Below are 26,812 nucleotides of genomic sequence, written 5' to 3'. Positions count from 1 at the left end.
ACAAAACACACACACACACCTCAACACATGCTAATGATGGAAACCGGAATTTACAAAGTGGAAAAATCGGCTCAGTCTGTGGCCGTATGACATCACAAACTTGTTAAGTAATTAGGAAATTAAAATTCGAATGTAATTTTATACACACCTACAGCACGGTCCAGCTCCACTCCTACCCATATCCCCTGGGCGAACTCGACTCCGCCTACATAGTGCACTGTGCCACTCCGTGTGCCCACCCACACCTGCTCTCCAGGTGCCATCCAGTCAGGCAGCTGGGTCACCGGCACACCCTCCTCGTCCTCACTCGAAGGGGCGGGGCTTATCCTGGCTCCGTTTCTACGTGCTGTGTCCTCTACTGCAGTGGGGTGAGGGGGTGTGCCGGGTGAGGATGAGGACGAGGGCGGAGCCTTGTTGCCATTGTGGAGGTGGCATGGTGCTGTTAGGACGCCAGTGCTCACATGCGTTGGATGTTTTGGAGAAATTTCAGCACGTTCTGCTTCCGTGTGCCAGTCAAAGTGCTTGAGTTCGTCTTCTCCGATTTCGTCCCCGGCGCCTTTGAAGTCTGTGAACTCCTGACTGGTGTTTGAGTGAGAAGATGAGGAGCGGATGTGAGCAGCCTCGTTTAAGGCACTTTTAGCAGCCAGGGAGTTTCTCGCATACTCCTGGAGCTCGGTGGCGTCTCTGGAGCCGACGCTGAGACGATCCGAACTCTCGCTGCCTGAGAACGGCGCATCTGAAAGCGTAGCGTTGGAGGTGCTGTGCGAGAAATATCCACTCGTACAGCTGCTCGCGGTGGGACTGCGAGACACTTCCTTCTCAACCCCTCGGTTTCCAGGCAACGAGGCCACACCTGATGGCAAGCCTCCGCCCCCGCACAGGCTGGCGTTGTACACCTCGAAGTTGGCGAAGTCCTCAGGGATGTATGTTCCGAAGTGACGGAGAGAAACAGAGGTGGGAACAGCGCAGTTATCCAGCTCAGGCTCCTCCTCTTCCGAGTCCTGACCAATCATCCGCGAGCAAACATTAAACACAATCACAGTGCAGGTGAAATGATAAAGGGCTTTCGAGGATTTAGGTCATTTTTAGCGACTCGTCAGAGCAAGACGGATTATAATTTCAAAGACATTTCAACACTCGGAATTAGACACTGATTTTGATCATCAGACTGAAATGCTGGGATTAGACTGGACATACTGTCCAAGGCAACACGGTGATGGAATATTTAAGGTGACCAGGAGTCCAGGCAGCACAGCAATTACGGGCGTTTGCTGTAAAATACACTTTTCAAATAAGATTCTAAATAAACGCTTTTATGGTATAACTCCGGGAATCTACTGCCCTCTAGTGGAGAAACTCTCAAATGCACTGTGCTCATGCTAGCAGGCGACGAGACGCTCGTGTCACTTGTAGTTCGTCTCTTGTGGGCATGTAGCAACTCCAGCTGCTGTTGCTTGTGGGTGTGGCCTGTCCAGGCCTCTTTTAAAATTCCAATGAGTACATGTTGTAGCTTTGTATAGCTCCTAATGCTGACTAGTCAAACACAAATTAAGTTACATGCTAGAATTAGCGAAGAAAGTTAACTGTCCTAGCTACGTACACGCACCACAGGCACCAACTATCTCTGCTACTTCCTTCCAAGCTTTATTTTATTTTCATAACTAACTGCAGGCGGGAACTAAAGTCTTGAGTGTGGAACTGAAGAAACGTCAGACCAGATGCGCCGTAGGATCAGTCCGAGGAATTACTCTGGCCAATTGTTTGGATTTGTTATTTTATTGCATAGAAATGAGAACATTTCTTTTCTGTGCGCAGACATGGAAAATAAACAATGGCCTGTTACTTGGTAGTGTGAACACAGAGTAATTTGTGTGTTTGTGTGTGTGTTAGAGGAGTTACATGTTTTACAGGTTGTAATGCATGCAGTTAAACACTGAATGGGTGAATTAGGAGACGATGGAGTGTGATGAGTGTGTGAGGTGTGTGTGTGTGAGAGAGAATGTATAGCTCTGACACTTACAGCAGTGTGTGTAGGTGTGACTCTGAGGTGGGTGTGGTTTGTCGTGCTGCAGTGGCCCTCACTCCGAGCCCGTGGGCGGAGCCAGGGGCCACCCTGAGCCACTAACCAGCGCATGCTCTGTAACATACAAACACACACACACATACAAAGCATGCAGTACAGCGCATCCAGGAAGGTGCAGAGGGGAAATGTGAGGTTAGGGGTGAGCTTAGTTTGTGTGTGTGTGTGTGTAACATGCAGAAACATTCCTTCTCACAGCCAAATACACAACCAAACTTTATACAGGGTGTGTCAATACTCGTGATAATCGCGGTACTTGACAGGGACGTGTGTGTTTGTGTGTGCGTGCACGTATTATCTACTATATATTATTAGCGAGTCAGGAAAATGAAATGAAATAAAATACACCAGCTTGTGTTCATGCTTTCAGAAAGCGACTGTTCTGGTCTTGAGGCAGCTGATTGGCTGGAGAGGTGATGACATCACAGGTGGAGCTTTAGCTTGACTTATGATATCATGATTATTGGTTACTGATGGATGTGATATGAGGAAAGAGAGAATGAGGAATGGGGTTAGGTGGAGGATTGGAGAGAGTGTAGAAAGTGTGTAAAAATGCGTGTGTGTGTGTGTGTGTTACCTCCTGCCCCAGCAGAGGCCGGGCCTCTAGCGCACGCTTGGCTTTCCTTTCCTCCCAAACAGGCATCAGTGATTTGAGGAACTTGGGTGGCTGAGGTGAGAGCGCTTTAAACGGACTCGAGTTGAAGAACGTGGGACTCTCCGGAACCGAGGCTACGTAAATAAATAAATAAATAAATAAATAAAACGCCTTCTAATACGCACTGTCTACACAGGGTTACCTTCAAAAAGTATAATTAATCAGTTTTGGCATGCCTTGATTGTGAGATGTGAGAAATCAGGGCGGGGCTTAAAGTAACTCTGACTGGTTAATCACTAATCTGAACACGCGACATCACCAGTCATTGTTTTCAGCAAAAAGTACCTGAGTTGGACTCAAATTAGCTCTGAATTTCGTCACCATGACAACATACACCACATGAATGGATGTTTTCGTGACTCGCTGGGTGTGCAGGCGTACCATGACTTTCCTTGCTTTTGAGAGGTGTGTCTTTTGTGGTTGCCATGGAGACCGGCATCTCGTGATGAGCGAAGTCCGAGGCGTCCTGCTGAACCTCACAGTGACCCTGAAGATAGAGAGCATGATGAGGAGTGTGTGAGGAAGAGTGTGTGAGGAGTGTGTGTGGAGGAGTGTTTGATGTGTTACACACTTTCGGGTCTTCGCCATTTTCACCACACGCCATCACATCTGACTTACAACATGAGGTCTGCAAACAAACAAACAAAACAAAACAAAACAAAACCCCCACACACAGCTGCAGTTTTCTGAAGTAAGTGTGTGTGTGTGTGTGTGTATATATATGTGTGTGTGTCCTACATGCTGGACATTGGGAGTACTCAGGCTTCTCCTTATGTGTCTGCTTTTAACGGAGAGCGCTTCTTTCACCGTCACTGCCTGTTACAACACACACACACACACACACACACACACACACACACACACACACACACAGGTAAACACATCAGGATGGAGATAAATAGCATAAATTATATTATATTATACCCAAATATATTTCCATTCGTCACAAATGTCTCAACATTGGTGTGTGTGTGTGTGTGTGTGTGTGTGTTTACCTGTCGCAGTCTCTCGAGGCACAGGATATTCGCCACCTCCAGAACTCCTCTAGTGTATTTCTCAATGTACGTCTCTCCATCCTGCGTCTCCTCAGCTTCACTACGTGCTGCCATTAACGCCAGTGTCTCCCGCTCCTCTGGCTCCTCAGATGCCTGTGTGTGTGTGTGTGTGTGTGTGTGTGTGTGTGTGTGTGTGTGTGTGTGTGTGTGTGTGTGAGAGTGTGTATGTGTGTGTGTGGTGCAGTGGGACAGAAGACAAAAAGTCTCATGAGTGAACAAGAAGAAAGACACATGCATAGCCTATGTGTCCATCAGTCTGAGAAAAGGAGGCGTGGCTTGTGTGTCCATTACTCTGCAAAAGGAGGTGCGGCCTCAGTCACAGTGTAGGAGGTGCATGTCTGTCAGTCACAGTGAAGGAGGTGTGGCCTACATGTCTGTCAGTCACGGTGTAGAAGGTGTGGTCTACATGTCTGTCAGTCACGGTGAAGGAGGTGTGGCCTACATGTCTGTCAGTCACGGTGTAGAAGGTGTGGTCTACATGTCTGTCAGTCACAGTGAAGGAGTTGTGGTCTATATGTCTGTCAGTCACAGTGTAGGAGGTGTGGCCTACATGTCTGTCAGTCACAGTGTAAGAGGTGTGGCCTACATGTCTGTCAGTCACAGTGAAGGAGGTGTGGTCTATATGTCTGTCAGTCACAGGAGGTGTGACCGACATGTCTGTCAGTCACGGTGTAGAAGGTGTGGTCTACATGTCTGTCAGTCACAGTGAAAGAGGTGTGGTCTATATGTCTCTCAGTCACAGTGTAGGAGGTGTGGCCTACATGTCTATCAGTCACGGTGAAGGAGGTGTGGCCTACATGTCTGTCAGTCACGGTGTAGAAGGTGTGGTCTACATGTCTGTCAGTCACAGTGAAGGAGTTGTGGTCTATATGTCTGTCAGTCACAGTGTAGGAGGTGTGGCCTACATGTCTGTCAGTCACAGTGTAAAGGCCAATTTATGCTGACAACCCAGTCCTCGCAGACGGTGTCGCAGACAGTGTCTGCGTAGCCCCCCCACCTTCGCAGACGCTCTGCGCGCACCTCCCAAAAATTGTGACCACCGCAGAAGCCTCGCAGACAAGAGGGCTCTGATTGGTCCACTCTACCCGCTGTACACGCACTTCCGCTTCCCTACTTTCCCGGTTTGTTTTCACGACCGGCATTTTTAAAAACACGAGCGAAGATGGAGGAGCATGAAGAGCGGTTGATCGAGGAAGTACGTGCATCTATACGACTCCAGTTCTAGTCATTATAAAAAAAAAAAAGTTCTAGTCATTATAAGTAATTATAAGTTATGGGACCACAATGGAAATAAGTGCTTGCGCTTTCTTGTGTAATCCTGATTTTAATGTATTTTGTACTTCATTTTACATTATGATCGAATAAAATCAAATCAAATCAACCGGAGGATAAACACTCCACTAACCACACCCACCAACTACTCCTAGCGACTTCGCGCCCCCTTGCGTTGTGCCGGTGAATAACATCGCGCACGCCTATTACTCCCCGCTCAACAATAAATTACAACTGTCTGCGAAAAGCTGTCTGCGAAAGCCTTGTCGCACGAGCATGCAGAGGCCTTAAGAGGTGTGGCCTACATGTCTGTCAGTCACAGTGTAAGAGGTGTGGCCTACATGTCTGTCAGTCACAGTGAAGGAGGTGTGGTCTACATGTCTGTCAGTCACAGTGAAGGAGTTGTGGTCTATATGTCTGTCAGTCACAGTGTAGGAGGTGTGGCCTACATGTCTGTCAGTCACAGTGTAAGAGGTGTGGCCTACATGTCTGTTAGTCACAGTGAAGGAGGTGTGGTCTATATGTCTGTCAGTCACAGTGAAGGAGGTGTGACCGACATGTCTGTCAGTCACGGTGTAGAAGGTGTGGTCTACATGTCTGTCAGTCACAGTGAAGGAGGTGTGGCCTACATGTCTATCAGTCACGGTGAAGGAGGTGTGGCCTACATGTCTGTCAGTCACGGTGTAGAAGGTGTGGTCTACATGTCTGTCAGTCACAGTGAAGGAGGTGTGGTCTATATGTCTGTCAGTCACAGGGAAGGAGGTGTGGCCTACATGTCTCTCAGTCACAGTGTAGGAGGTGTGGCCTACATGTCTATCAGTCACGGTGAAGGAGGTGTGGCCTACATGTCTGTCAGTCACGGTGTAGAAGGTGTGGTCTACATGTCTGTCAGTCACAGTGAAGGAGGTGTGGTCTATATGTCTGTCAGTCACAGGGAAGGAGGTGTGGCCTACATGTCTCTCAGTCACAGTGTAGGAGGTGTGGCCTACATGTCTATCAGTCACGGTGAAGGAGGTGTGGCCTACATGTCTGTCAGTCACGGTGTAGAAGGTGTGGTCTACATGTCTGTCAGTCACAGTGAAGGAGTTGTGGTCTATATGTCTGTCAGTCACTGTGTAGGAGGTGTGGCCTACATGTCTCTCAGTCACAGTGTAAGAGGTGTGGCCTACATGTCTGTCAGTCACAGTGTAAGAGGTGTGGCCTACATGTCTGTCAGTCACAGTGAAGGAGGTGTGACCGACATGTCTATCAGTCACGGTGTAGAAGGTGTGGTCTACATGTCTGTCAGTCACAGTGAAGGAGGTGTGGTCTATATGTCTGTCAGTCACAGTGTAGGAGGTGTGGCCTATACGTCTGTCAGTCACAGTATAAGAGGTGTGGCCTACATGTCTGTCAGTCACAGTGAAGGAGGTGTGACCTACATGTCTGTCAGTCACAGTGAAGGAGGTGTGGTCTACATGTCTGTCAGTCACAGTGTAGGAAGTGTGGCCTATACGTCTGTCAGTCACAGTGAAGGAGGTGTGGCCTACATATCTGTCAGTCACAGTGTAGGAGGTGTGGCCTACATGTCTGTCAGTCACAGTGTAGAAGGTGTGGTCTACATGTCTGTCAGTCACAGTGAAGGAGGTGTGGCCTACATATCTGTCAGTCACAGTGTAGGAGGTGTGGCCTACATGTCTGTCAGTCACAGTGTAGAAGGTGTGGCCTACATGTCTATCAGTCACAGTGTAGGAGGTGTGGTCTACATATCTGTCAGTCACAGTGAAGGAGGTGTGGCCTCACCTTTGGTATGTTGGAGACAATTTCATAGGTAACTCCACAGGAGTGTAGCATGTTTTTCAGAGACATTCTCCTCTTCAGACTCTGTGTGAAACTCTGCACACACACACACACACACACACACACGCGCACACCAGCCTCAGTGTTACGTTACTGCAGCTAGAAATCTAACCCCCTTTAATACATTTCAGAGGGCATGTGTGTACACTGTGAGTATCGAGTGTGTGTTAACACTGTGAGTATCGAGTGCGTGTGCACAGTGTGGTTGCAGTGTTTGTGTATCCAGGGTGTGTGTGTGTGTGTGTGTGTGTGTGTGTGTGCGCGCGCAGCGTGTATGACCTGTTTGTTGTAGATGTTGACGGCAATCCTCTTGCGCAGGACGAGCTCAATGCTGGCCGGGTGGCTGAGCTGCACTGTGGCTTTGATAATCAGGTAGATGCGTTCACCGGGCGCCGTTACACGGTTCAGGTAGATGGAGTCATGAATAGATGAATCCCAAGAGCACGTCACACACACCTGGAACCGAAAGAGGACACGATTTGACCTGTGTTGTTTTCCTGTCACCCACAGTTCTGCTTCACATCAGCAGTGACGAGATGATGTCATCAAAATGCACCAGTCAAACAGGCATTGGGTTGCGTTCTAAACCACATTCTACTGTGTTACAGTAAAAATTGGCACTGAGACAGATGACTGGAACCTGTGTGTGTGTGTGTGCGACTGAGTTTGTGGTTATGCTGTACCTCGTCATCGCTGTGCTTGATGATGGGAAGGTAGAAGAACTGGCTGCCGTGTTCTTTAGGGAGGATGGAGTTGACCCCGGCAGAGTGTGACCCCGTCAGCTGTTCGCTCACTGTCAGATTATCAGCTGGAACAAAACAGCTAAGCATTAATTACTATACAGTATATTTTTAAAAGACCTGAAGAACGTATATTGGTATAATGAATCTTTTAGATCTTTGGTGCATAAAATCCAGTAGATCATAGCAACAGCATTACCATTCAGGTCCAGAAACAAAACAGGGACGTGAGCCTCCATGCCTGAAGGGGGCACCCTAAAATCAAGAGCAGGGGGAAAAACATTTAAATGAAGTGTTTTTAGCTGTTCTTAATTTAAAATTTAAGTCTAAAAGTTGTCCCCTGGTAGAGAAAATCTTAGACACACCGTCTGACCTATATATACAGTGGTGTTTGAAAGTTTGTGAACCCTTTAGAATTTTCTATATTTCTACATAAATATGACCTAAAACAACATCTGATTTTCACACAAGTCTTAAAAGTAGATAAAGAGAACCCAGTTAAACAAATGAGACAAAAATATTATACTTGGTCATTTATTTATTGAGGAAAATGATCCAATATTACATATCTGTGAGTGGCAAAAGTATGTGAACCTCTAGGATTAGCAGTTAATTTGAAGGTGAAATTAGAGTCAGGTGTTTTCAATCAATGGGATGACAATCAGGTGTGAGTGGGCACCCTGTTTTATTTAAAGAACAGGGATCTATCAAAGTCTGATCTTCACAACACATGTTTGTGGAAGTGTATCATGGCACGAACAAAGGAGATTTCTGAGGACCTCAGAAAAAGTGTTATTGATGCTCATCAGGCTGGAAAAGGTTACAAAACCATCTCTAAAGAGTTTGGACTCCACCAATCCACAGTCAGACAGATTGTGTACAAATGGAGGAAATTCAAGACCATTGTTACCCTCCCCAGGAGTGGTCGACCAACAAAGATCACTCCAAGAGCAAGGTGTGTAATAGTCGGCGAGGTCACAAAGGACCCCAGGGTAACTTCTAGGCAACTGAAGGCCTCTCTCACATTGGCTAATGTTAATGTTCATGAGTCCACCATCAGGAGAACACTGAACAACAATGGTGTGCATGGCAGGGTTGCAAGGAGAAAGCCACTGCTCTCCAAAAAGAACATTGCTGCTCGTCTGCAGCTTGCTAAAGATCACATGGACAAGCCAGAAGGCTGTTGGAAAAATGTTTTGTGAACGGATGAGATCAAAATAGAACTTTTGGTTTAAATGAGAAGCGTTATGTTTGGAGAAAGGAAAACACTGCATTCCAGCATAAGAACCTTATCCCATCTGTGAAACATGGTGGTGGTAGTATCATGGTTTGGGCCTGTTTTGCTGCATTTGGGCCAGGACGGCTTGCCATCATTGATGGAACAATGAATTCTGAATTATACCAGCGAATTCTAAAGGAAAATGTCAGGACATCTGTCCATGAACTGAATCTCAAAAGAAGGTGGGTCATGCAGCAAGACAACGACCCTAAGCATACAAGTCGTTCTATCAAAGAATGGTTAAAGAAGAATAAAGTTAATGTTTTGGAATGGCCAAGTCAAAGTCCTGACCTTAATCCAATGGAAATGTTGTGGAAGGACCTGAAGCGAGCAGTTCATGTGAGGAAACCCACCAACATCCCAGAGTTGAAGCTGTTCTGTACGGAGGAACGGGCTAAAATTCCTCCAAGCCGGTGTGCAGGACTGATCAACAGTTACCGCAAACGTTTAGTTGCAGTTATTGCTGCACAAGGGGGTCACACCAGATACTGAAAGCAAAGGTTCACATACTTTTGCCACTCAAAGATATGTAATATTGGATCATTTTCCTCAATAAATAAATGACCAGGTATAATATTTTTGTCTCATTTGTTTAACTGGGTTCTCTTTATCTACTTTTAGGACTTGTGTGAAAATCAGATGTTGTTTTTGGTCATATTTATGTAGAAATATAGAAAATTCTAAAGGGTTCACAAACTTTCAAGCACCACTGTATATAGACTCTAAAGTTGTACATTATATCCCACACATACTACAGTTTAAATCCCGCCTCTTTGGGCTACAGTTATCCCCGCCTCCTGTGCTAGGATTAGCTCACAAACAATTCAACAATAAAACAGATTTGTCAAAAAAGAGGAAAAAGAGGCTCCGATGTTTTGCTCGACATCTTAAACATCCATGGCGTGGCTATGCTAGAGGCAAGGCAAGTTTATTTCTACTGAGGTATTTCACCTGACGTCACAGGGTCACGTGACACCCCGGTGTCCGCCATTTTGAACGTCAAGCTACATGCTAACGCTGCAGACAGAAAGGGAGAACCAGCTTGAAAAAAAAAACGTGTTACAGACACCTAGAATAGATTAATTTGTCAGTAAGCACTCTATAAATAACCATGGTGTTTGCTTGTTGTGCTGTGGGCTGCCACAACAGACAGGGACAGCGTGCAGGACGCTCCTTTTACCGGTTTCTAGTGATGGGAATTTCGGCTCTTTTGGCTCTTCTTACTATAAGGAGCCGGCTCTTTCGGCTCCCAAACGGCTCCTGAGATTTTATTTTTGATTTAATTGCTGCAATTAACTAGTTAATTAATTACATTATTATTTATATTTTATCAATAGGATGTTTTCCATTTTATTTTTTAGTTTTTGTAGCCATTGTAAAGCTTTGTAAAGTATAGCAGTGTAACAATGTTCTAGCTATAGAAATAAAACTTACCAATTAATAAATTATTTTCTCACAAACATAATGCAAAACTGTGTTATATTACCAATATAAAATACACAGCTGATTTTCCCCTCCTCAGGTGCCTCACAGACTCCTCTCCCCTGCGCGCCACAGCTTTAAGCATTACACCAATTTTCGTATTTTCGCAGCTGTGAATGACATCAACCAAAAAAAGTAGGCGTACACCATGCTCCTTTTTTTCCTTTGAATGGTAATAGACAACACAAAGACGCAATCGGACAGCAACTTTTTTTGTGAAAGTCTCTCTCTCTCTCTCTGAGGCACCTAAGGACAAAAAACTAATTCGGCTCCCCAACTCGGCTCCCACCGTTCATGTCAAAGAGCCGGCTCTTTGAACCGGATCGTTTGCGACCGACACATCACTACCGGTTTCCTACTGACCCAGACAAGAGGGCCAAATGGATTGCAGCTGTGAAGAGACAGGACTGGGAGCCAACAGAGTACTCCAGACTTTGCAGTGATCATTTCATTTCAGGTTAGTTTATCAGTTAACGCAATTTTGATAAAATATATAGCAAAAAGTAAATGGGTCAGTGTTTGTTAACCCATCTGAGCAGTGAAACAAGGCAGTGTTAATTTGTCTAGGGTTGCATGTAGCAGACATCAGACATAAAACGCAATAACAGAGGCTAGAAAGAAACGGGACACAGAAATAAATAAACAGGGCTCCATACCAAGGCTGGGTACAGTGTTTGTGATAAAAGACAGATCCAGTTTAACACGAATCACAGCTTACTTTCTTGTTAAAATGTGCAAAGGTCTCCACCATCTCATACCGCCTTGCACTGAAGGACTTAAGCGTGCCGTCCAAAATGGCTGCGTCACGTGACTTGGTCACGCGGGTGAAATACCTCAATAGCGCATTTCATACACAGTGGCAGTTCAATGTGCTTTACAGAGGTAAAAGCAAAACAGTAAACAATAGAAAATAAAATTACATAAAATAAAGGGGGAAGAAGAGAGAAAAATAAGAATTAAACAATTGTAGAAATAAAATAATAAAATGATCAGTAAGAAACAGCAGAATAAAATAGAATAAAAGTTAAGTAAAGTTTAAAACATGTAAAGATGATGAGATTAATAATTTAGCAGAAAGCATCTGAGAACAGCTTGGTCTTTAACCTAGATTTGAAGCTGCCAACAGCAGGAGCATTTTTAATGTCCTCTGGCAGTTGGTTCCATAGCTGTACTGCATAGGAGCTAAAAGCTGCTTCACCACACTTTGTTTTAACAACTGGTTTTAACAGTAAATTTTTCTGTTTTGATCTGGTAGATCTGATTGGGTTAGGCCGCTGCAACATATCAGAGAGGTAACTGGGCCCTGTACCATTTAGAGATTTGTACACCAGCAGCAATGCTTTAAAGTCAATTCTGTAGCTTACTGGAAGCCAGTGAAGGGACCTTAGAATTGGAGTAATGTGCTCTGTTCTTTTTGTTCGTGTGAGAACCCTCGCCGCTGCATTTTGAACCAGCTGAAGTCGTTTGATGGTCTTTTTTGGCAGGCCTGTGAAAAGGCCATTGCAGTAATCAACTCTACTAGAGATGAAGGCATGTATTAGTTTTTCCAGATCATTTTTTGACACAAGTCCTCTTAGTTTGGAAATGTTTTTTAGGTGATAAAATGCCGATTTAGTGATTGCTTTCATGTGAGTGTCAAAGTTTAGCTCGCTGTCAATGAAAACAACAAGATTTTTAACCATTTCTTTAGTTTTAATCCCCTTTGTGTCAAGAATAGTGGTAATCCTGAGTCTTTCATCTTTTTCCCCAAATAGAATTACTTCTGTTTTATCTGTGTGAGGACTGATGAACCTAAAAATATCTGTCAAACATTTGAAATGCAATATATATAAAACTTCTGAAAGGTATTTTTTATCTGGTTTATATTATGCTAATTGTAAAATAATGATAAACATATAACAGTAGATTCCATAATTTTACACAGCAGGATAAAGGATAAAAATAGTTTAATGTTCTGATTCGAAATAATGTGAGACACTGTGGCTGTAGTGTGTGTGTGTGTGTGTGTGTGTGAATATGTGTGTTACCACTGAGCAGGAGCTCCTGGGATGCCACTACCAGGAGCTGGGACCAAGACAGTGTTTTGCTCCTCAGTTAGCCCCACCCACTGCTCCACCAACCGCGCCTCCCTCTCCATATCCTCCTCAGACTTCTCTACACACACACACACACACACACACACTTAAAAAAAGCAATGAGAGGACCGTTTAGCATTACTACTAATGTTGTATTGTTGCGGTCATGGAGCAAGTGCGCACGTGTGTGTGTGTGCGTGTGTGTGTGTGCGCTACAGGGTAAAAGTGAAAGTGTGTGAGGTATAAAGCAAAAGTGAAAGGGGATGAAATGAAAAGTGAAATAAGAACAGCGTAAAGTGAAAGTGTGTGTATGTGCGAGATGGAAAGTGAAAAACACACCAGATTTGTTCATGATCTTTTTTAACTGTTCGTCCAGATACTCGCGACGTTTGATGAGCGCCTCAGACCAGCGCTCACGCACACAGTTCAGATCCTCTTCCTGCACACACACACACACACACACACACACACACACACACACACACACACACACACACACAATATCAGGATATTCACCCTCCAAATGATATTAACCCACAAATGTTAAAACAGAGTCCGGAGTGTGTGAACGAGTGAAGGATGTATTTATAAGATGTTTAACAGCTTTACATTTTTAATATCTTTTTACTTGCAAGAAATAAAATCTCTCTCATTTCTACACAGAATAATGAAAATGAGAAACATAAATTCCAGTGATGTCACACGTCACTCTGTCGAAACAAACGAATGAAACATGAACACGTGACGGCACTTGGAGCAGTGTGTGATGAGGTTGTGTCCCATCACACACACACACACACACACACACACACACATGCCCGTGCAGCGAGACATGCAGCCATGCAGCCGGTGGGTGGTGCAGCTCAGCGCTCTGCTCTCCGTCGTATTGAAGAGTGAGTTAATTTACCACAGCACACAAACTCACTACTACATTTATTTTATTCTTTTTTTTAACTATATTACTCACTTCATCTTCATTCAATCATACTTCATTTTATTTCTGTCAGTTTTTTATCTTCTTTGTGAAATGAGTTCATCATGTTCACTGTTCTCACTGTGAAAGAAGTTCCTTTGGCTCCTATGGCTCTAGTTGGGGCCCGTTCTGGTTTACATTTGGGATGTAAAGTGGAGAAACACAGACAGACAGACAGACAGACAGACAGAGCTTATATGATGTTAGCGCTTTCAGGTTAGCAGGTTTGAGTAAAGTGTGCATCCTGAGTAGAGCCCCCTGGTGGAGAACGCGTGATTAGCGGATCAATGGTATCATGCAAGCAAAGACGAGAGAGAGAGAGAGAGAGACAGTCAGAGAGAGAGAGAGAGAGAGACAGACAGAGAGCGAGACAGAGAAACAGAGCGAAAGAGAGAGACAGTCAGAGAGAGAGGAAGAGACAGAGAAACAGAGAGACACAGAGAGAGAGACAGTCAGAGAGAGAGAGAGAGAGACAGAGAAACAGAGAGACAGTCAGAGAGAGACCAACAGAGACAGAAAGGCAGAGAGACAAAGAGAGAGAGACAGAGAAAGAGATAGAGAGAGAGACAGAGAAACAGAGAGAGAGAGAGAGAGACCAACAGAGACAGAAAGGCAAAGAGACAAAGAGAGAGACAGAGAAAGACAGACAGAGAGAGAGAGAGAGAGAGAGACAGACAACCAGAGAGCGAGACAGAGAAACAGAGAGAAAGAGAGACAGTCAGAGAGAGAGGAAGAGACAGAGAAACAGAGAGACACAGAGAGAGAGACAGTCAGAGAGAGAGAGAAAGAGAGAGACAGAGAAACAGAGAGACATGGAGAAAAAGAGACAGTCAGAGAGAGACCAACAGAGACAGAAAGGCAGAGAGACAAAGAGAGAGAGACAGAGAAAGACAGACAGAGAGAGAGAGAGACAGAGAGATACAGAGAGTACCTGATAACTATCCATATCGTCATCCTGCTCCCTCTGCCACAAGAGAACACACACTCTGTCACACACACACTTCTAATCTACACAAATAAACATTTACCACACACACACACACACACACACACACACACACACACACACACACCTGGTAGCTGTCGAGGGCTCTCTGGAGTTTAGTAGATCGAGCAGACACACAGCCGATGGAGACGGACAGAACGGCCTCCACTAACAGCGGCAACGTCCCTGAGTGCTGCACCGGCTTCACACACACCTGCAGCCTCCGAGAGTGACCCTGCGTGCACACACACACACACACACACACACACACACACACACACGCACACACGCACACACACACACGCACACACAGATGTTAACCAATGCATTATTGTATTACAGCACAAGACAACAGATTTATTAACTGATGAGTTCTGGATTGTGATTAGTCAGGAGGTGTTGATTAATTTTCTATAACAGCAGCTCTGACAGTCGTGCAGCTGCAAATCACAGGTTTATATTAATGTGAATTTAGTTTAATCCAGTGTCGACATCTTGCTCCTAACTGCTTGCTGTGTCATGTGGAAGTGTTTTCAGCCAGTCAGAAAAGTGAACAACAAACAAGAGGGCATTTGGGCTTTATTACAGTGTTATAAACACCAACGTGTAAATGAAGTGGAATTACCTGTCGCAGCTGGAACACTCCCCCGGTGCTGATGTCTCTGTTGGGGTGAAGCTCCACAGCCGAGTACACACCCTGCTCATTCAGCTCCTGTATCGACACCCACAACTCAATCCTGCGTGACACTTCGCTCCACCTGACACACACACACACACACACACACACACACACACACACACACACACACACAGTAAACATACACAATAAACATACACACACAATAAACATACACACACAATAAACATACACACAAGCATGTAATATATCTACAATACACTGACACCTAATTACAAACACAATACACATGCATGCATAAACACACACACACACACACACCTGTCCCGGAGTGTGCGTGTCTTGGCCTGCAGTGTGTTTAGCTCCCAGTGGGCGTGTCCGTTCCCAGCACAGCGATGCCCCCACACTTCAATGGCCAATGCTCCATCTGAGATAAACTCCACAAACTCATCAGAAACATGAACCACATAATCCTGCACACACACACACACACACACACACACACACACACACACACAAGCTATGTTCCTTAGTAAATATTAAAACACTGCAAAATTAATCAACAATATTAAGTCTGACCAATCAAAACTGAGCATTCAATAGTACTCTGTGTGCGTGTGTGTAGATGTGTGTGCGTGGATGTGTGTGTTTATTACAGCATTTACAACATGATTTCTCACCTTGCAGTGATCAAACAATACAGTAAACTGTGCATCCCCAGTACGAGAGGTGGGCGTGTCTGGGCTGACCATGGGTGGGGCCACAGCAGGCTCCGCCTGTTCCCAGAATGTGTACTGGCAGAAAACAAAGTTGGATAGGTTGAGCGGCAAACCGGTTGCCTTACGGACCCGGACCTGCAAAAAAAACACACACGCACGCACACGCACGCAGAGACAAACACACACATCAGAGTTAGGGCCTCTGCATGCTCTTGTGACAAGGCTTTCGCAGATAGCTTTTCGCAGACAGTTGTAATTTATCGTTGAGCGGGGAGTAATAGGCGTGCGTGATGTTATTCACCGCCACAACGCAAGGGGGCGCGAAGTCGCGAAATCGCTAGGAGTAGTTGGTGGGTGTGGTTAGTGGAGTGTTTATCCTCCGGTTACTTATAATGCAGGGATGTAATTTGGGGCTGGTGAAATTATCTGAAAATTTTAGCCGGGGGTCTGGGGGTTTTCTGACTTAAAAATTGTACTAAAATGGCAAGCAAACACACAAGAAAAAACTTGTCATGATTAACAAATTCAAGCCAATTTAATGGTCAACATGCAACTCTGAGCCCCTATAGTAAATTCAATGATTCTTAACTGACAAAAAGCCAAAACATGAAACCTAAAAATGTCATTCTAAATTAAATCATCTGCATTAGAATAAATAGAAAATTGTATAAGGAAAAACAAAATTTATACTTTCAATTACTGTAGAAGTTGAACATACCTAAATGTGCCTTTTCAAACAAACATGATGCAACATAAGAATTCATCCACAAGTCTTCAGGAACTCTCAAAGAAAAAAGATGCGAGCATCCATGTCCAGTTCCAGCAGATCAGTCACTTTTTTTCTGCAGTTTCTACTCTAGCAATGTCAACTTCATATACATAACTCTATAGTGTTCACTCACCAAAGGATAATCATAACTCCACAGTGTTCACTCACTTAAGGATATTCAAAACTACTGTGTTCACTCACTTAGGTTTCGTTTCTATCCCGGGCTCCAGCCCGACTTTGCACGCTCGTAGCTCGGGCAGGGGAGGTCCCAGCCGCCCCAAACTTGACAGCCAGAGTCCTCTGCCCTCCCCCCAAAGAACCAGCACGGGCAGGGCGCGCTAGCCCCGCGCCTCGGGACGTAATTCACCCCGAGGCGAGCCGCGGCGCTCCGCTTAGGTTTTGTTTCTATCCCGGGCTCCAGCCCGACTTTGCACGCTCGTAGCTTGGGCAGGGGAGGTCCCAGCATCCCCAAACTTGACAGCCAGAGACCTCTGCCCTCCCCCCAAAGAACGAAATCGCTGAACAAATGTCTCACAGTCTTATGTCCAACGTCTGTAGCAACCTCTTTCTCCAACCATTCCCAGCGGAACTTGTTTTTCACTATTCTGTCGATTTCTTTAACTCGATTTGCATCTTTACGCTCGATCACGGAGGCTGCCATCTTTCAACTCTTTGTTTGAAGCGAGCTTACGTACAGCTATCGAACAAGCGCGTTCATTGGTTGTTACAGAGCGATGGGCCAATCACGTACCTCGTTTCATCTCAATGACGGAATTACTGAAAGTCGGAACGAATAAGATACGAATGCGGATTTTTGAGCGAAAAATCGGAAAAAATTTTTTTTCAAATTTTGAGGTGAAAAAAGCGGAATTCCACGAATTCGCGGAAAAATCACATCCCTGTTATAATGACTAGAACTGGAGTCGTATAGATGTACGTACTTCCTCACTTCCTCGATCAACCGCTCTTCGTGCTGCTCCATCTTCACTCGTGTTTTTAAAAATGCTGGTCGTGAAAACAAACCAAACCGGGAAAGTAGGGAAGCGGAAGTGCGTGTACAGCGGATGTAGAGTGGACCAATCAGAACCCTCTTGTCTGCGACGCTGTCTGCGAGGCTTCTGCGGTGGTCGCAATTTTTGGGAGGTGCGCATAGAGCGTCTGCGAAGGGGGGGGCTACGCAGACGCCATCTGCGATGCCATCTGCGAGGACTGCGTTGTCAGCATAAATTGGCCTTGAACTGCCTAAAAACTGCTTTGATATTTATTAACATCATTTGCATAATTTGTGACATCATTAACACAGCTTAATGGCACTTATGTGCCTGACCAATTAGGAACGAGGGGTGGGTCCTGAAGTGTGTGTGTGTGTGTGTGTGTGTGTGTGAGAATATATACCCTGCAGGTGAGTTTCTTGGCCATGTGGACGATCTCTCCGTTGTTGTCCATCACCTCGTAGCTGCTGCTCTCACTCGAATTCTCAGATGAGTCGTCTCCGCCCACCAGCCGCTCAGGCACCGCCCCACACACTCGCATCAGCTCCACGTGCAGCCGGCCCGCCACCTCACACACACACAAACAAATTATACAACCCCAATTCCAAAAAAGTTGGGACACTGTGTAAACTGTAAATAAAAACAGAATGCGACAATTTGCAAATCATGGAAACCCTGTATTTCATTGGAAATGGTACAAAGACAACACATCAAATGTTGAAACCGAGAAATGTTATCCTTTTTTGAAAAATATATGCTCATTTTGAATTTGATGTCAGCAACACATTTCAGAAAAGTTGGGACAGGGGCGTGTTTACCACTGTGTTGCATCACCTCTACTTTTAACAACACTCTGTACACGTTTGGGAACTGAGGAGACCGACTGCTGTAGTTTTGAAAGAGAAATGTTGTCCCATTCTTGCCTGATATACAATTTCAGTTGCTCAACAGTTCGGGGTCTCCTTTGTCATATTTTGTGCTTCATAATGTGCCAAATGTTTTAAATGGGAGACAGTCAGGCCAGTTTAGCACCCAGACTCTTTTACTACAGCATTATGCAGTTTTAATATGTGCAGAAAGCAGTTTGGCATTGCCTTACTGAAAGAAGGAATGCAGTCCCTGAAAAAGATTTTGTCTGGATGGCAGCATATTGCTCTGAAACATGTCTATATCATTCAGCATTAATGATGCCTTCCCAGATGTACAAGCTACCCATGTCATGTGCACTAATGCCCCCCATACCGTCACAGATGCTGCTTTTGAACTGTGCACTGATAACAAGCTGGATGGTCCCTCTCCTCTTTAGCCTGGAGGACGTGGGGTCCATGATTTCTAAAAAGAATTTCTACTTTTGATTCGTCAGACCTCGGGACAGTTTTCCACTTCACCTCAGTCCATCGTAAAAGAGCTCGGGCCCAGAGAAGGTGGCGGTGTTTCTGGATATTGTTTATATCTGGTTTTAACTTGCATTTGTGGATGCAGTAATGAAGTGTTTTCACAGACGATGGTTTTCTGAAGTGTTCCTGAGCCCATACAGTGATTTCCACTACAGACACGCGTCACGTGTCTCCTGAGGGCCTGAAGATCACCGGCATCCAATGTCAGTTTTCAGCCTTGTCTCTTGCATACAGAGATTTCTCCAGATTCTCGGAATCTTTTAATGATATTATGTACCATAGATGATGTGATCCACAAATTCTTTGCAGTTTTACATTGAGGAACGTTATTCTTGAATTGTTGCACTGTTTGCCCACGCAGGCTTTCACAGAGCGGTGAACCCCTCCCCATCTTTACTTCTGACAGACTCTGCCTTTCTGGGATGCTCTCTTTATACCCAATCATCTTACTGACCTGTGCCAATGAATTAAATTATTATTTTTTTATTTTTTTTTAGCATTACACAACTTTTTCAGTCTTTTCTTGCCCCTGTCCCAACTTTTCTGAAACGTGTTACGGACATCAAATTCAAAATGAGCATATATTTTTCAAAAAACAAAAAAATTTCTCAGTTTCAACATTTGACATGTTGTCTTTGTACTATTTTCAATGAAATATAGGGTTTCCATGATTTTCAAATCTTCACATTCTGTTTTTATTTACGTTTTACACAGTGTCCCAACTTTTTTTGGAATTCGGGCTGTACTTAAAAGTGACAAACAATGCGAGCATTCTGATATCACAGGGTGCAAATGAGCAGGAGTGCTGTAGTACCTCCCCCTGCTGGCTGATGATGGGAACTGCATACTGAAGCTTGACATCATGAAAGAGGCACTCCAGAAAAACGTTGGCTACGCCGATCAGGTTGTGGTTCTCCTGAGCTTCGTAGAACGGGTCGGCCTGCTTGCTGTGCTGCTTAGCAGGCTGACCGGAAGAGCACAAACGCACAAATGCCACAATCACTTTCTGTTTACTTCCTATCAATCTTAACTATTTCCTTTAATAAAGTAATTTGCCTTGTTGAGCAAATAGGCTTCGGAACATAAACGTGTCCTTCAACATCAGAGCGGTGAATTTAATCAGTAAATTTTATACTGAGTGGCCGAGTGGTGTAATGACGTAGAATTACCAATGATTACAATTTTTTATTCATTAACGCACATCATACTATTCATCTGTTTATCTCATCTCATCTCATTATCTGTAGCCGCTTTATCCTGTTTTTTTATTATTTACACCAATGATCTACCGAAAAGTTTGTCAAAAATGAAATGTATTCTCTATGCTGATGATACGACAATATACAAATCGTCATCGAATCTCCCTGTCCTTTTTCAATGCGTGAATGATGAACTCAAAAATTTATGCGAGTGGTTTAAAGCCAACAAATTATCGCTGAACGCAAGCAAAACCACCTACATGGTGCTGACAACTAAAAGGGAGGGGAATCTATCTAATTTCCAGCTGACAATGGGAAACGAGATACTGAATAGAGTCGAAAATGTGAAATTTCTTGGAGTCCACATTGATGACAAAATGAGTTGGAAAGCGCATGTTGAATATTGCCAAAAGAAAATTTCAAGTGGCATTCATGCTTTGGTTGCATCAAAAAATTACTTGTTTTGCTTCCATCTCAAGCAACTATACTACTCCCTGATCCACCCATACCTCACGTATGGTGTCATCACTTGGGGCTCTGCTGTTGAGAAACATATTAGAAGGCTTCGAACTCTCCAGAAAAAAGCGGTGCGAATAATTTCAAAATCTAAGTTCAACGACAGTTCGGCGCCTATCTTTAGTCGCCTAAAAATCCTGACAGTGGACGATCTATTCACTGTTCAACTCTGTAGACTTGTCTATGATCACACCAAAAACGGTCTGCCAGAATCACTTCAGAAAATATTCCGCCCAAATCATGACTTTCACTCCTATTCAACCCGCAATCGAAATGCCATACATTTATCTCGAGTGCGTCAAGACATCGTATTGCGCAGCTTTATTTACAGAGCGCCTACAGCTTGGTTTGCCCTGCCAGAATACATTAAAACTTCCGATACTGTCCGGGGTTTTGATTCAAGAGTTAAGAAATACCTTATCGCGAAATATTAAAATTAAAAGCTTTTGCAACAATTTAAAGAACTTTAAGCCGCTCCGACCGTTCGCGTAGTAATAACCAAAATCCTTGTTTGATACTGGGGAGGTGGGCGGGGGGGGGAGAATTCTGATGTTCAAATAATTTTCTTTTCATTTATTTTTTTATTATTATTTTTTTTAACTTTCTCTTCCTTTTTTAATTTTCTTTTGTTCACTTATTTCTTGTTTGCTGTTTGTGTGTGTGTCTGCATTTGTTGGGGAGGGTGGGGGATGGGTGGGTCGAGACCGGTTCCGTTTCTGTGTATTTGGTTTTTGTTTATTTTGCTTAATTTGGGACTAACAGATTTTTTAAAGTCTTGGTCTCGACCCGAATCATTATTTTTTTTAATGTATTTTGTAAATATACTGGTGTGTCTGTTGTACAAAATGATTCGAAATAAAGTATATATATATATTCTACAGGGTCGCAGGCGAGCTGGAGCCTATCCCAGCTGACTACGGGCGAAAGGCGGGGTACACCCTGGACAAGTCGCCAGGTCATCACAGGGCTGACACATAGGCCCACTTTACACGGGGACGGTCTGAAACAAAAACGCAAAAGTCCGTTTTCGTTCTCACTTTTTTCCGCGTCTACACGACCGTTTTCAAGGAGGAAATCTGCGTCTATACGGTGACGCATAAATGCGTGGAATTCAATTGGATGTGCATGCCAGGCGGCTAGGTGGTGCTGTGAAAGACCTCCGCTATGTCTGCACGCATGCGCAACGTCTTCCGTCTTGTCTGATCTGCACATCTGCGCCGCGAAAACTTTGACTACTCTGGCTATGGTAAGTAAGAAAGTAAGTAAAAAAGTAAGAGCGTACTATACCCGCCTCTGTTCATTAACGGTATATGTGCAGATTCGGTATAGATGTTCGAAGGACTCCTGGACGTTTATTAAAGTTGCCAGAGCAGCTTGAAGGTCCGTTGGATCGATGTAATCAGACATGCTCTTACTTTTTTACTTACTTTCTTACTTCCCGGGCTGGCATGTACAGTATATGGCATATGTATGACGTAAACGCGTACCCGACGTGAGCAGATCCGAGCAGAGTTTGGCGTATTGGGTAGTTTAGACGGATATGCAACGGGGGCTGTTTTTAACTTATCCACTCTGGAAGGCGTTTTCAATTTTTTCCATTTTTCAGCCTCGGAAACGCCGTCCCCGTGTAGACGAAAGGCACTTCTGATAAAATATTTAGTCGTTTTTACCCGATAGCGTCCTCGTGTAAACGGGCCCATAGACACAGACAACCATTCACACTCGAGCACCCCGAGGAAACCGACGCGGACACGGGGAGAACATGCAAACTCCGCACCTTCTTGCTGTGAGGCGACAGCGCTAACCACTACACCACCGTGCCGCCCACTGGAGACTCCTTCCATAAATCTTAAATAAATTACTAAAAACTTCACCACATCAATGATTTTGCTCTTGTTTATGTAAAGGAGCGTCTGATGTACAAGTCTGTGTGAATGAGCTGTTGCTATGGAAACGCATCAGAAGGAGCTGCACGACTGTTAAAGGATATTTTCCTGACACATTTGTTTGTGTCTCTCACCGTGTCCCGTCCTCCGTCCTTCCAGTCCCTGTACTGATCCCTCATGTCCACCAGTTTGTTCTCCAGCTTCTCGATGGTCCAGACCTGCGTGCCTTTACCTTTGCGACGCACCTGGATGGCAGGCTCGCTCACGATTGCTCCTCGCTGCACCACAAACACAACACGCTCAGTTCTGAGTGGTGATTTGATCAAAATGCAGCCCACGTCAGAGGACGTTCTGGTTCTCACCTTGCGATTGGCGCTCAGGTGCGCAGCAGGGATCTGCAACGTCACCTGGTAGTCCGTGTGTTTGCCCATCTCCTCCGACAGGAAGTCAGCTTCTCGGACAAGTGTGTTAGCGCGAATCACCTGCTCTCGCAGCCGAGACAAACTCTGCCGGAACAGCTCATCCCTGCAACACACACAGAAACATGTAAATATATGTAAATAATGACTAACAGCGATGTTTTACTGTTACGTATTAGAATAACGAGACTAAAATGAGAGTGTGTATACCTCTCCTCGGTCCACAGGCGCATCTTGGTGTGTGTCGTGTGTGTAGGGAAGGTGAGGCGGTCGCTGTTGCTGCGCTGGTGGTGCTGGGACGATCTTTCCGGAGAAAGCTGCTGACGGAGGAGCTCGAGCTCTCGCTCGTAACGCAGACGCTGCTCCTCTAACGCTGAGCGCTTCTCCTCCAGATACTGCTTCTCCAGTACCTGAACCACATTCTGGATTGGATCTACGAGGACACGAGAAACAGGATTTAAATCAATTTCACCTTCAGAGGTCTGGCCCGAGGTTTAACAGAGGATGAAAACGCTGATGATGCACACAAACCTGCATTTGAATGATCATTGGTGTCGGAACTGAATGATTCTGATTCGTCAAAGTAGTGCGTGGGAAGGTTGGCACATATATACACACACACACATACCGTTACTCCCCAGAGTTTTCATCATGACCTCCATCTGAGCGAACTCGTAGCTGTAGTCCTGCTCAGACGAAGCCTCGCTCGCCGTCTCCACGTCCACGTCGATGAAACTCGAGCGGGGAGACTCGCGCTCCAAGTCCTTCAAACGGTCACGGCGCTTACGCTTTGGCAGGTTCGCTCTGCAAACACGACACACGTACATACACCGACTTAACAGAGACTCATGACTGAACAGCATGGCTCTGTACTGAGACGGACATTAACTGTTGACTAAAGCGCTGCTAAATCTGAACACTGCTTATAGATTTACAACCCCGATTCCAAAAAAAGTTGGGACAAAGTACAAATTGTAAATAAAAACGGAATGCAATAATTTATAAATCTCAAAAACTGATATTGTATTCACAACAGGACATAGACAACATATCAAATGTCGAAAGTGAGACATTTTGAAATTTCATGCCAAATATTGGCTCATTTGAAATTTCATGACAGCAACACATCTCAAAAAAGTTGGGACAGGGGCAATAAGAGGCTGGAAAAGTTAAAGGTACAAAAAAGGAACAGCTGGAGGACCAAATTGCAACTCATTAGGTCAATTGGCAATAGGTCATTAACATGACTGGGTATAAAAAGAGCATCTTGGAGTGGCAGCGGCTCTCAGAAGTAAAGATGGGAAGAGGATCACCAATCCCCCTAATTCTGCGCCGACAAATAGTGGAGCAATATCAGAAAGGAGTTCGACAGTGTAAAATTGCAAAGAGTTTGAACATATCATCATCTACAGTGCATAATATCATCAAAAGATTCAGAGAATCTGAAAGAATCTCTGTGCGTAAGGGTCAAGGCCGGAAAACCATACTGGGTGCCCGTGATCTTCGGGCCCTTAGACGGCACTGCATCACATACAGGCATGCTTCTGTATTGGAAATCACAAAATGGGCTCAGGAATATTTCCAGAGAACATTATCTGTGAACACAATTCACCGTGCCATCCGCCGTTACCAGCTAAAACTCTATAGTTCAAAGAAGAAGCCGTATCTAAACATGATCCAGAAGCGCAGACGTCTTCTCTGGGCCAAGGCTCATTTAAAATGGACTGTGGCAAAGTGGAAAACTGTTCTGTGGTCAGACGAATCAAAATTTGAAGTTCTTTATGGAAATCAGGGACGCCGTGTCATTCAGACTAAAGAGGAGAAGGACGACCCGAGTCGTTATCGGCGCTCAGTTCAGAAGCCTGCATCTCTGATGGTATGGGGTTGCATTAGTGTGTGTGGCATGGGCAGCTTACACATCTGGAAAGACACCATCAATGCTGAAAGGTATATCCAGGTTCTAGAGCAACATATGCTCCCATCCAGACGACGTCTCTTTCAGGGAAGACCTTGCATTTTCCAACATGACAATGCCAAACCACATACTGCATCAATTACAGCATCATGGCTGCGTAGAAGAAGGGTCCGGGTACTGAACTGGCCAGCCTGCAGTCCAGATCTTTCACCCATAGAAAACATTTGGCGCATCATAAAACGGAAGATACGACAAAAAAGACCTAAGACAGTTGAGCAACTAGAATCCTACATTAGACAAGAATGGGTTAACATTCCTATCCCTAAACTTGAGCAACTTGTCTCCTCAGTCCCCAGACGTTTACAGACTGTTGTAAAGAGAAAAGGGGATGTCTCACAGTGGGAAACATGGCCTTGTCCCAACTTTTTTGAGATGTGTTGTTGTCATGAAATTTAAAATCACCTAATTTTTCTCTTTAAATGATACATTTTCTCAGTTTAAACATTTGATATGTCATCTATGTTCTATTCTGAATAAAATATGGAATTTTGAAACTTCCACATCATTGCATTCCGTTTTTATTTACAATTTTACTTTGTCCCAACTTTTTTGGAATCGGGGTTGTATTATATAATTCTACTTCTGTGTCTGTGCAAAAAAAAAAAAAAAAACACACACCTGAAAAAGTGATTATTGCCCCATAAGATGCGATCTCCGTGCCAAAGATGAACCGCTGAGTAAACTGTAGTCCCATTCACACATGTTCTGTGGATGAAAAGGGGAAAAAAAACCACGATATCAAATAAGTTTTAAGTAAAACCATTTTACACTAATGCTCTTCCTGTGTTGGGGTTTAATGAAGTGTGCTAATTTATAACGAGGTGAACCTATAGTGAGTTACTGCAGGGGTATTTCTGCAGTGTGTGTGTGTGTGTGTGTGTGTGTGTTCTGACCTAGCGTTCTCTACAGGACTGAGTGTGACGTCTCCGTCGGGAGCGATATCAATGATGCAATGCTCTGGCTGAATCCCAATACCAAACAGCTGGATGTCCTGAGACGTGTCTGCTCCCACACGGGTGTGCTCCTGAACACACACACACACACACACACACACACACACGCCACATCACTGAGACTGACTGATACATAGGCCACGCCTCCAATGTGATTGACAGACACATAGGCCATGCCTTCTTCACTAGAACTGAGACACAGGCCACACCCCCTTTACTAGGACCGGCATTCACATAGGCCACACCTCCTTCACACAGCGCTCGAAACTAACAGTGTCCCGATGTCCCGGGGACCATAAAAAATGTCATCGGGACACAAAATTATCATATCTGGGACAATCCCGGGACAATGGAAAAAAATAGATCTAGAAAAAAGTTCTACATTAATATTATTTACAAAGCCGTAACACATACGTAGACATTCACCTAATTTGTCAATTTTAATTTTAAAACGTTAACAGCGAAAAATACATAGTAGCTACACTTTCGATGCACCTGCATCCGTAGGCTACAGAGCAGCGCATTCTGTTCTAGAATCTTCGGCCGGAGTCCGCATTATATGGACTTGGAATGGAATTGCTACCGCACACGCTGCGCCGACTCTTGCCAGAACAAAAATGCTTAAGTGGTTGAAGCGGACCGACCGCGGGGAAGAAACTGAAAGCCCAGACATAACGTCTCCGGGACCTTCAGGATCCAAAGTGTCATCGCCTGGTCTGCAGGCAACGCTAGCAACTGAATGAACACTGTTAGACACGTTATAAAATACAACAGGAATGATGTGGATGATATTGACGGAAGATACCGTTCAACAGAATAAGTGAGTTTTCTTGGTGTCTTTCTAGTTCAGAAAGTTTAGTCAGTCAGCAGCATAACTAGGCTCGGACCTGCCACTATGCTGATGGTGCTAACATT

General features: G+C 44.6%; 1 protein-coding gene across 6 annotated transcripts in view; it reads right to left on the bottom strand.

Moving 5' to 3' along the window:
* Window positions 1-26,812, bottom strand: part of kif13a (kinesin family member 13A) — a 97,512-nt gene that overhangs the window by 2,889 nt on the left and 67,811 nt on the right. For 3 of the 6 annotated variants that reach the window (XM_060900450.1, XM_060900452.1, XM_060900451.1), the window contains 26 exons: window positions 25,838-25,968; window positions 25,563-25,649; window positions 23,598-23,773; window positions 23,180-23,402; window positions 22,913-23,075; window positions 22,685-22,828; window positions 19,764-19,913; window positions 17,956-18,120; window positions 15,753-15,926; window positions 15,394-15,545; window positions 15,061-15,193; window positions 14,524-14,670; window positions 14,382-14,414; window positions 12,817-12,916; window positions 12,430-12,556; window positions 7,841-7,896; window positions 7,585-7,709; window positions 7,181-7,357; window positions 6,845-6,937; window positions 3,731-3,883; window positions 3,474-3,551; window positions 3,307-3,363; window positions 3,117-3,222; window positions 2,658-2,809; window positions 2,021-2,137; window positions 149-1,001 (listed from right to left, as the gene is read on the bottom strand). In XM_060900450.1, coding sequence (XP_060756433.1) covers window positions 149-1,001; window positions 2,021-2,137; window positions 2,658-2,809; window positions 3,117-3,222; window positions 3,307-3,363; window positions 3,474-3,551; window positions 3,731-3,883; window positions 6,845-6,937; window positions 7,181-7,357; window positions 7,585-7,709; window positions 7,841-7,896; window positions 12,430-12,556; window positions 12,817-12,916; window positions 14,382-14,414; window positions 14,524-14,670; window positions 15,061-15,193; window positions 15,394-15,545; window positions 15,753-15,926; window positions 17,956-18,120; window positions 19,764-19,913; window positions 22,685-22,828; window positions 22,913-23,075; window positions 23,180-23,402; window positions 23,598-23,773; window positions 25,563-25,649; window positions 25,838-25,968 — 4,072 coding nt within the window. The remainder of the gene's footprint in view (window positions 1-148; window positions 1,002-2,020; window positions 2,138-2,657; window positions 2,810-3,116; window positions 3,223-3,306; window positions 3,364-3,473; window positions 3,552-3,730; window positions 3,884-6,844; window positions 6,938-7,180; window positions 7,358-7,584; window positions 7,710-7,840; window positions 7,897-12,429; window positions 12,557-12,816; window positions 12,917-14,381; window positions 14,415-14,523; window positions 14,671-15,060; window positions 15,194-15,393; window positions 15,546-15,752; window positions 15,927-17,955; window positions 18,121-19,763; window positions 19,914-22,684; window positions 22,829-22,912; window positions 23,076-23,179; window positions 23,403-23,597; window positions 23,774-25,562; window positions 25,650-25,837; window positions 25,969-26,812) is intronic. The other 3 variants (XM_060900454.1, XM_060900453.1, XM_060900455.1) reach the window with 3 other exon arrangements.

The sequence above is a fragment of the Neoarius graeffei genome, chromosome 19 (assembly GCF_027579695.1).
Source record: "Neoarius graeffei isolate fNeoGra1 chromosome 19, fNeoGra1.pri, whole genome shotgun sequence".
Classification (NCBI taxonomy): domain Eukaryota; kingdom Metazoa; phylum Chordata; class Actinopteri; order Siluriformes; family Ariidae; genus Neoarius; species Neoarius graeffei.
This window is presented reverse-complemented; position numbering and strand designations above follow the sequence as displayed.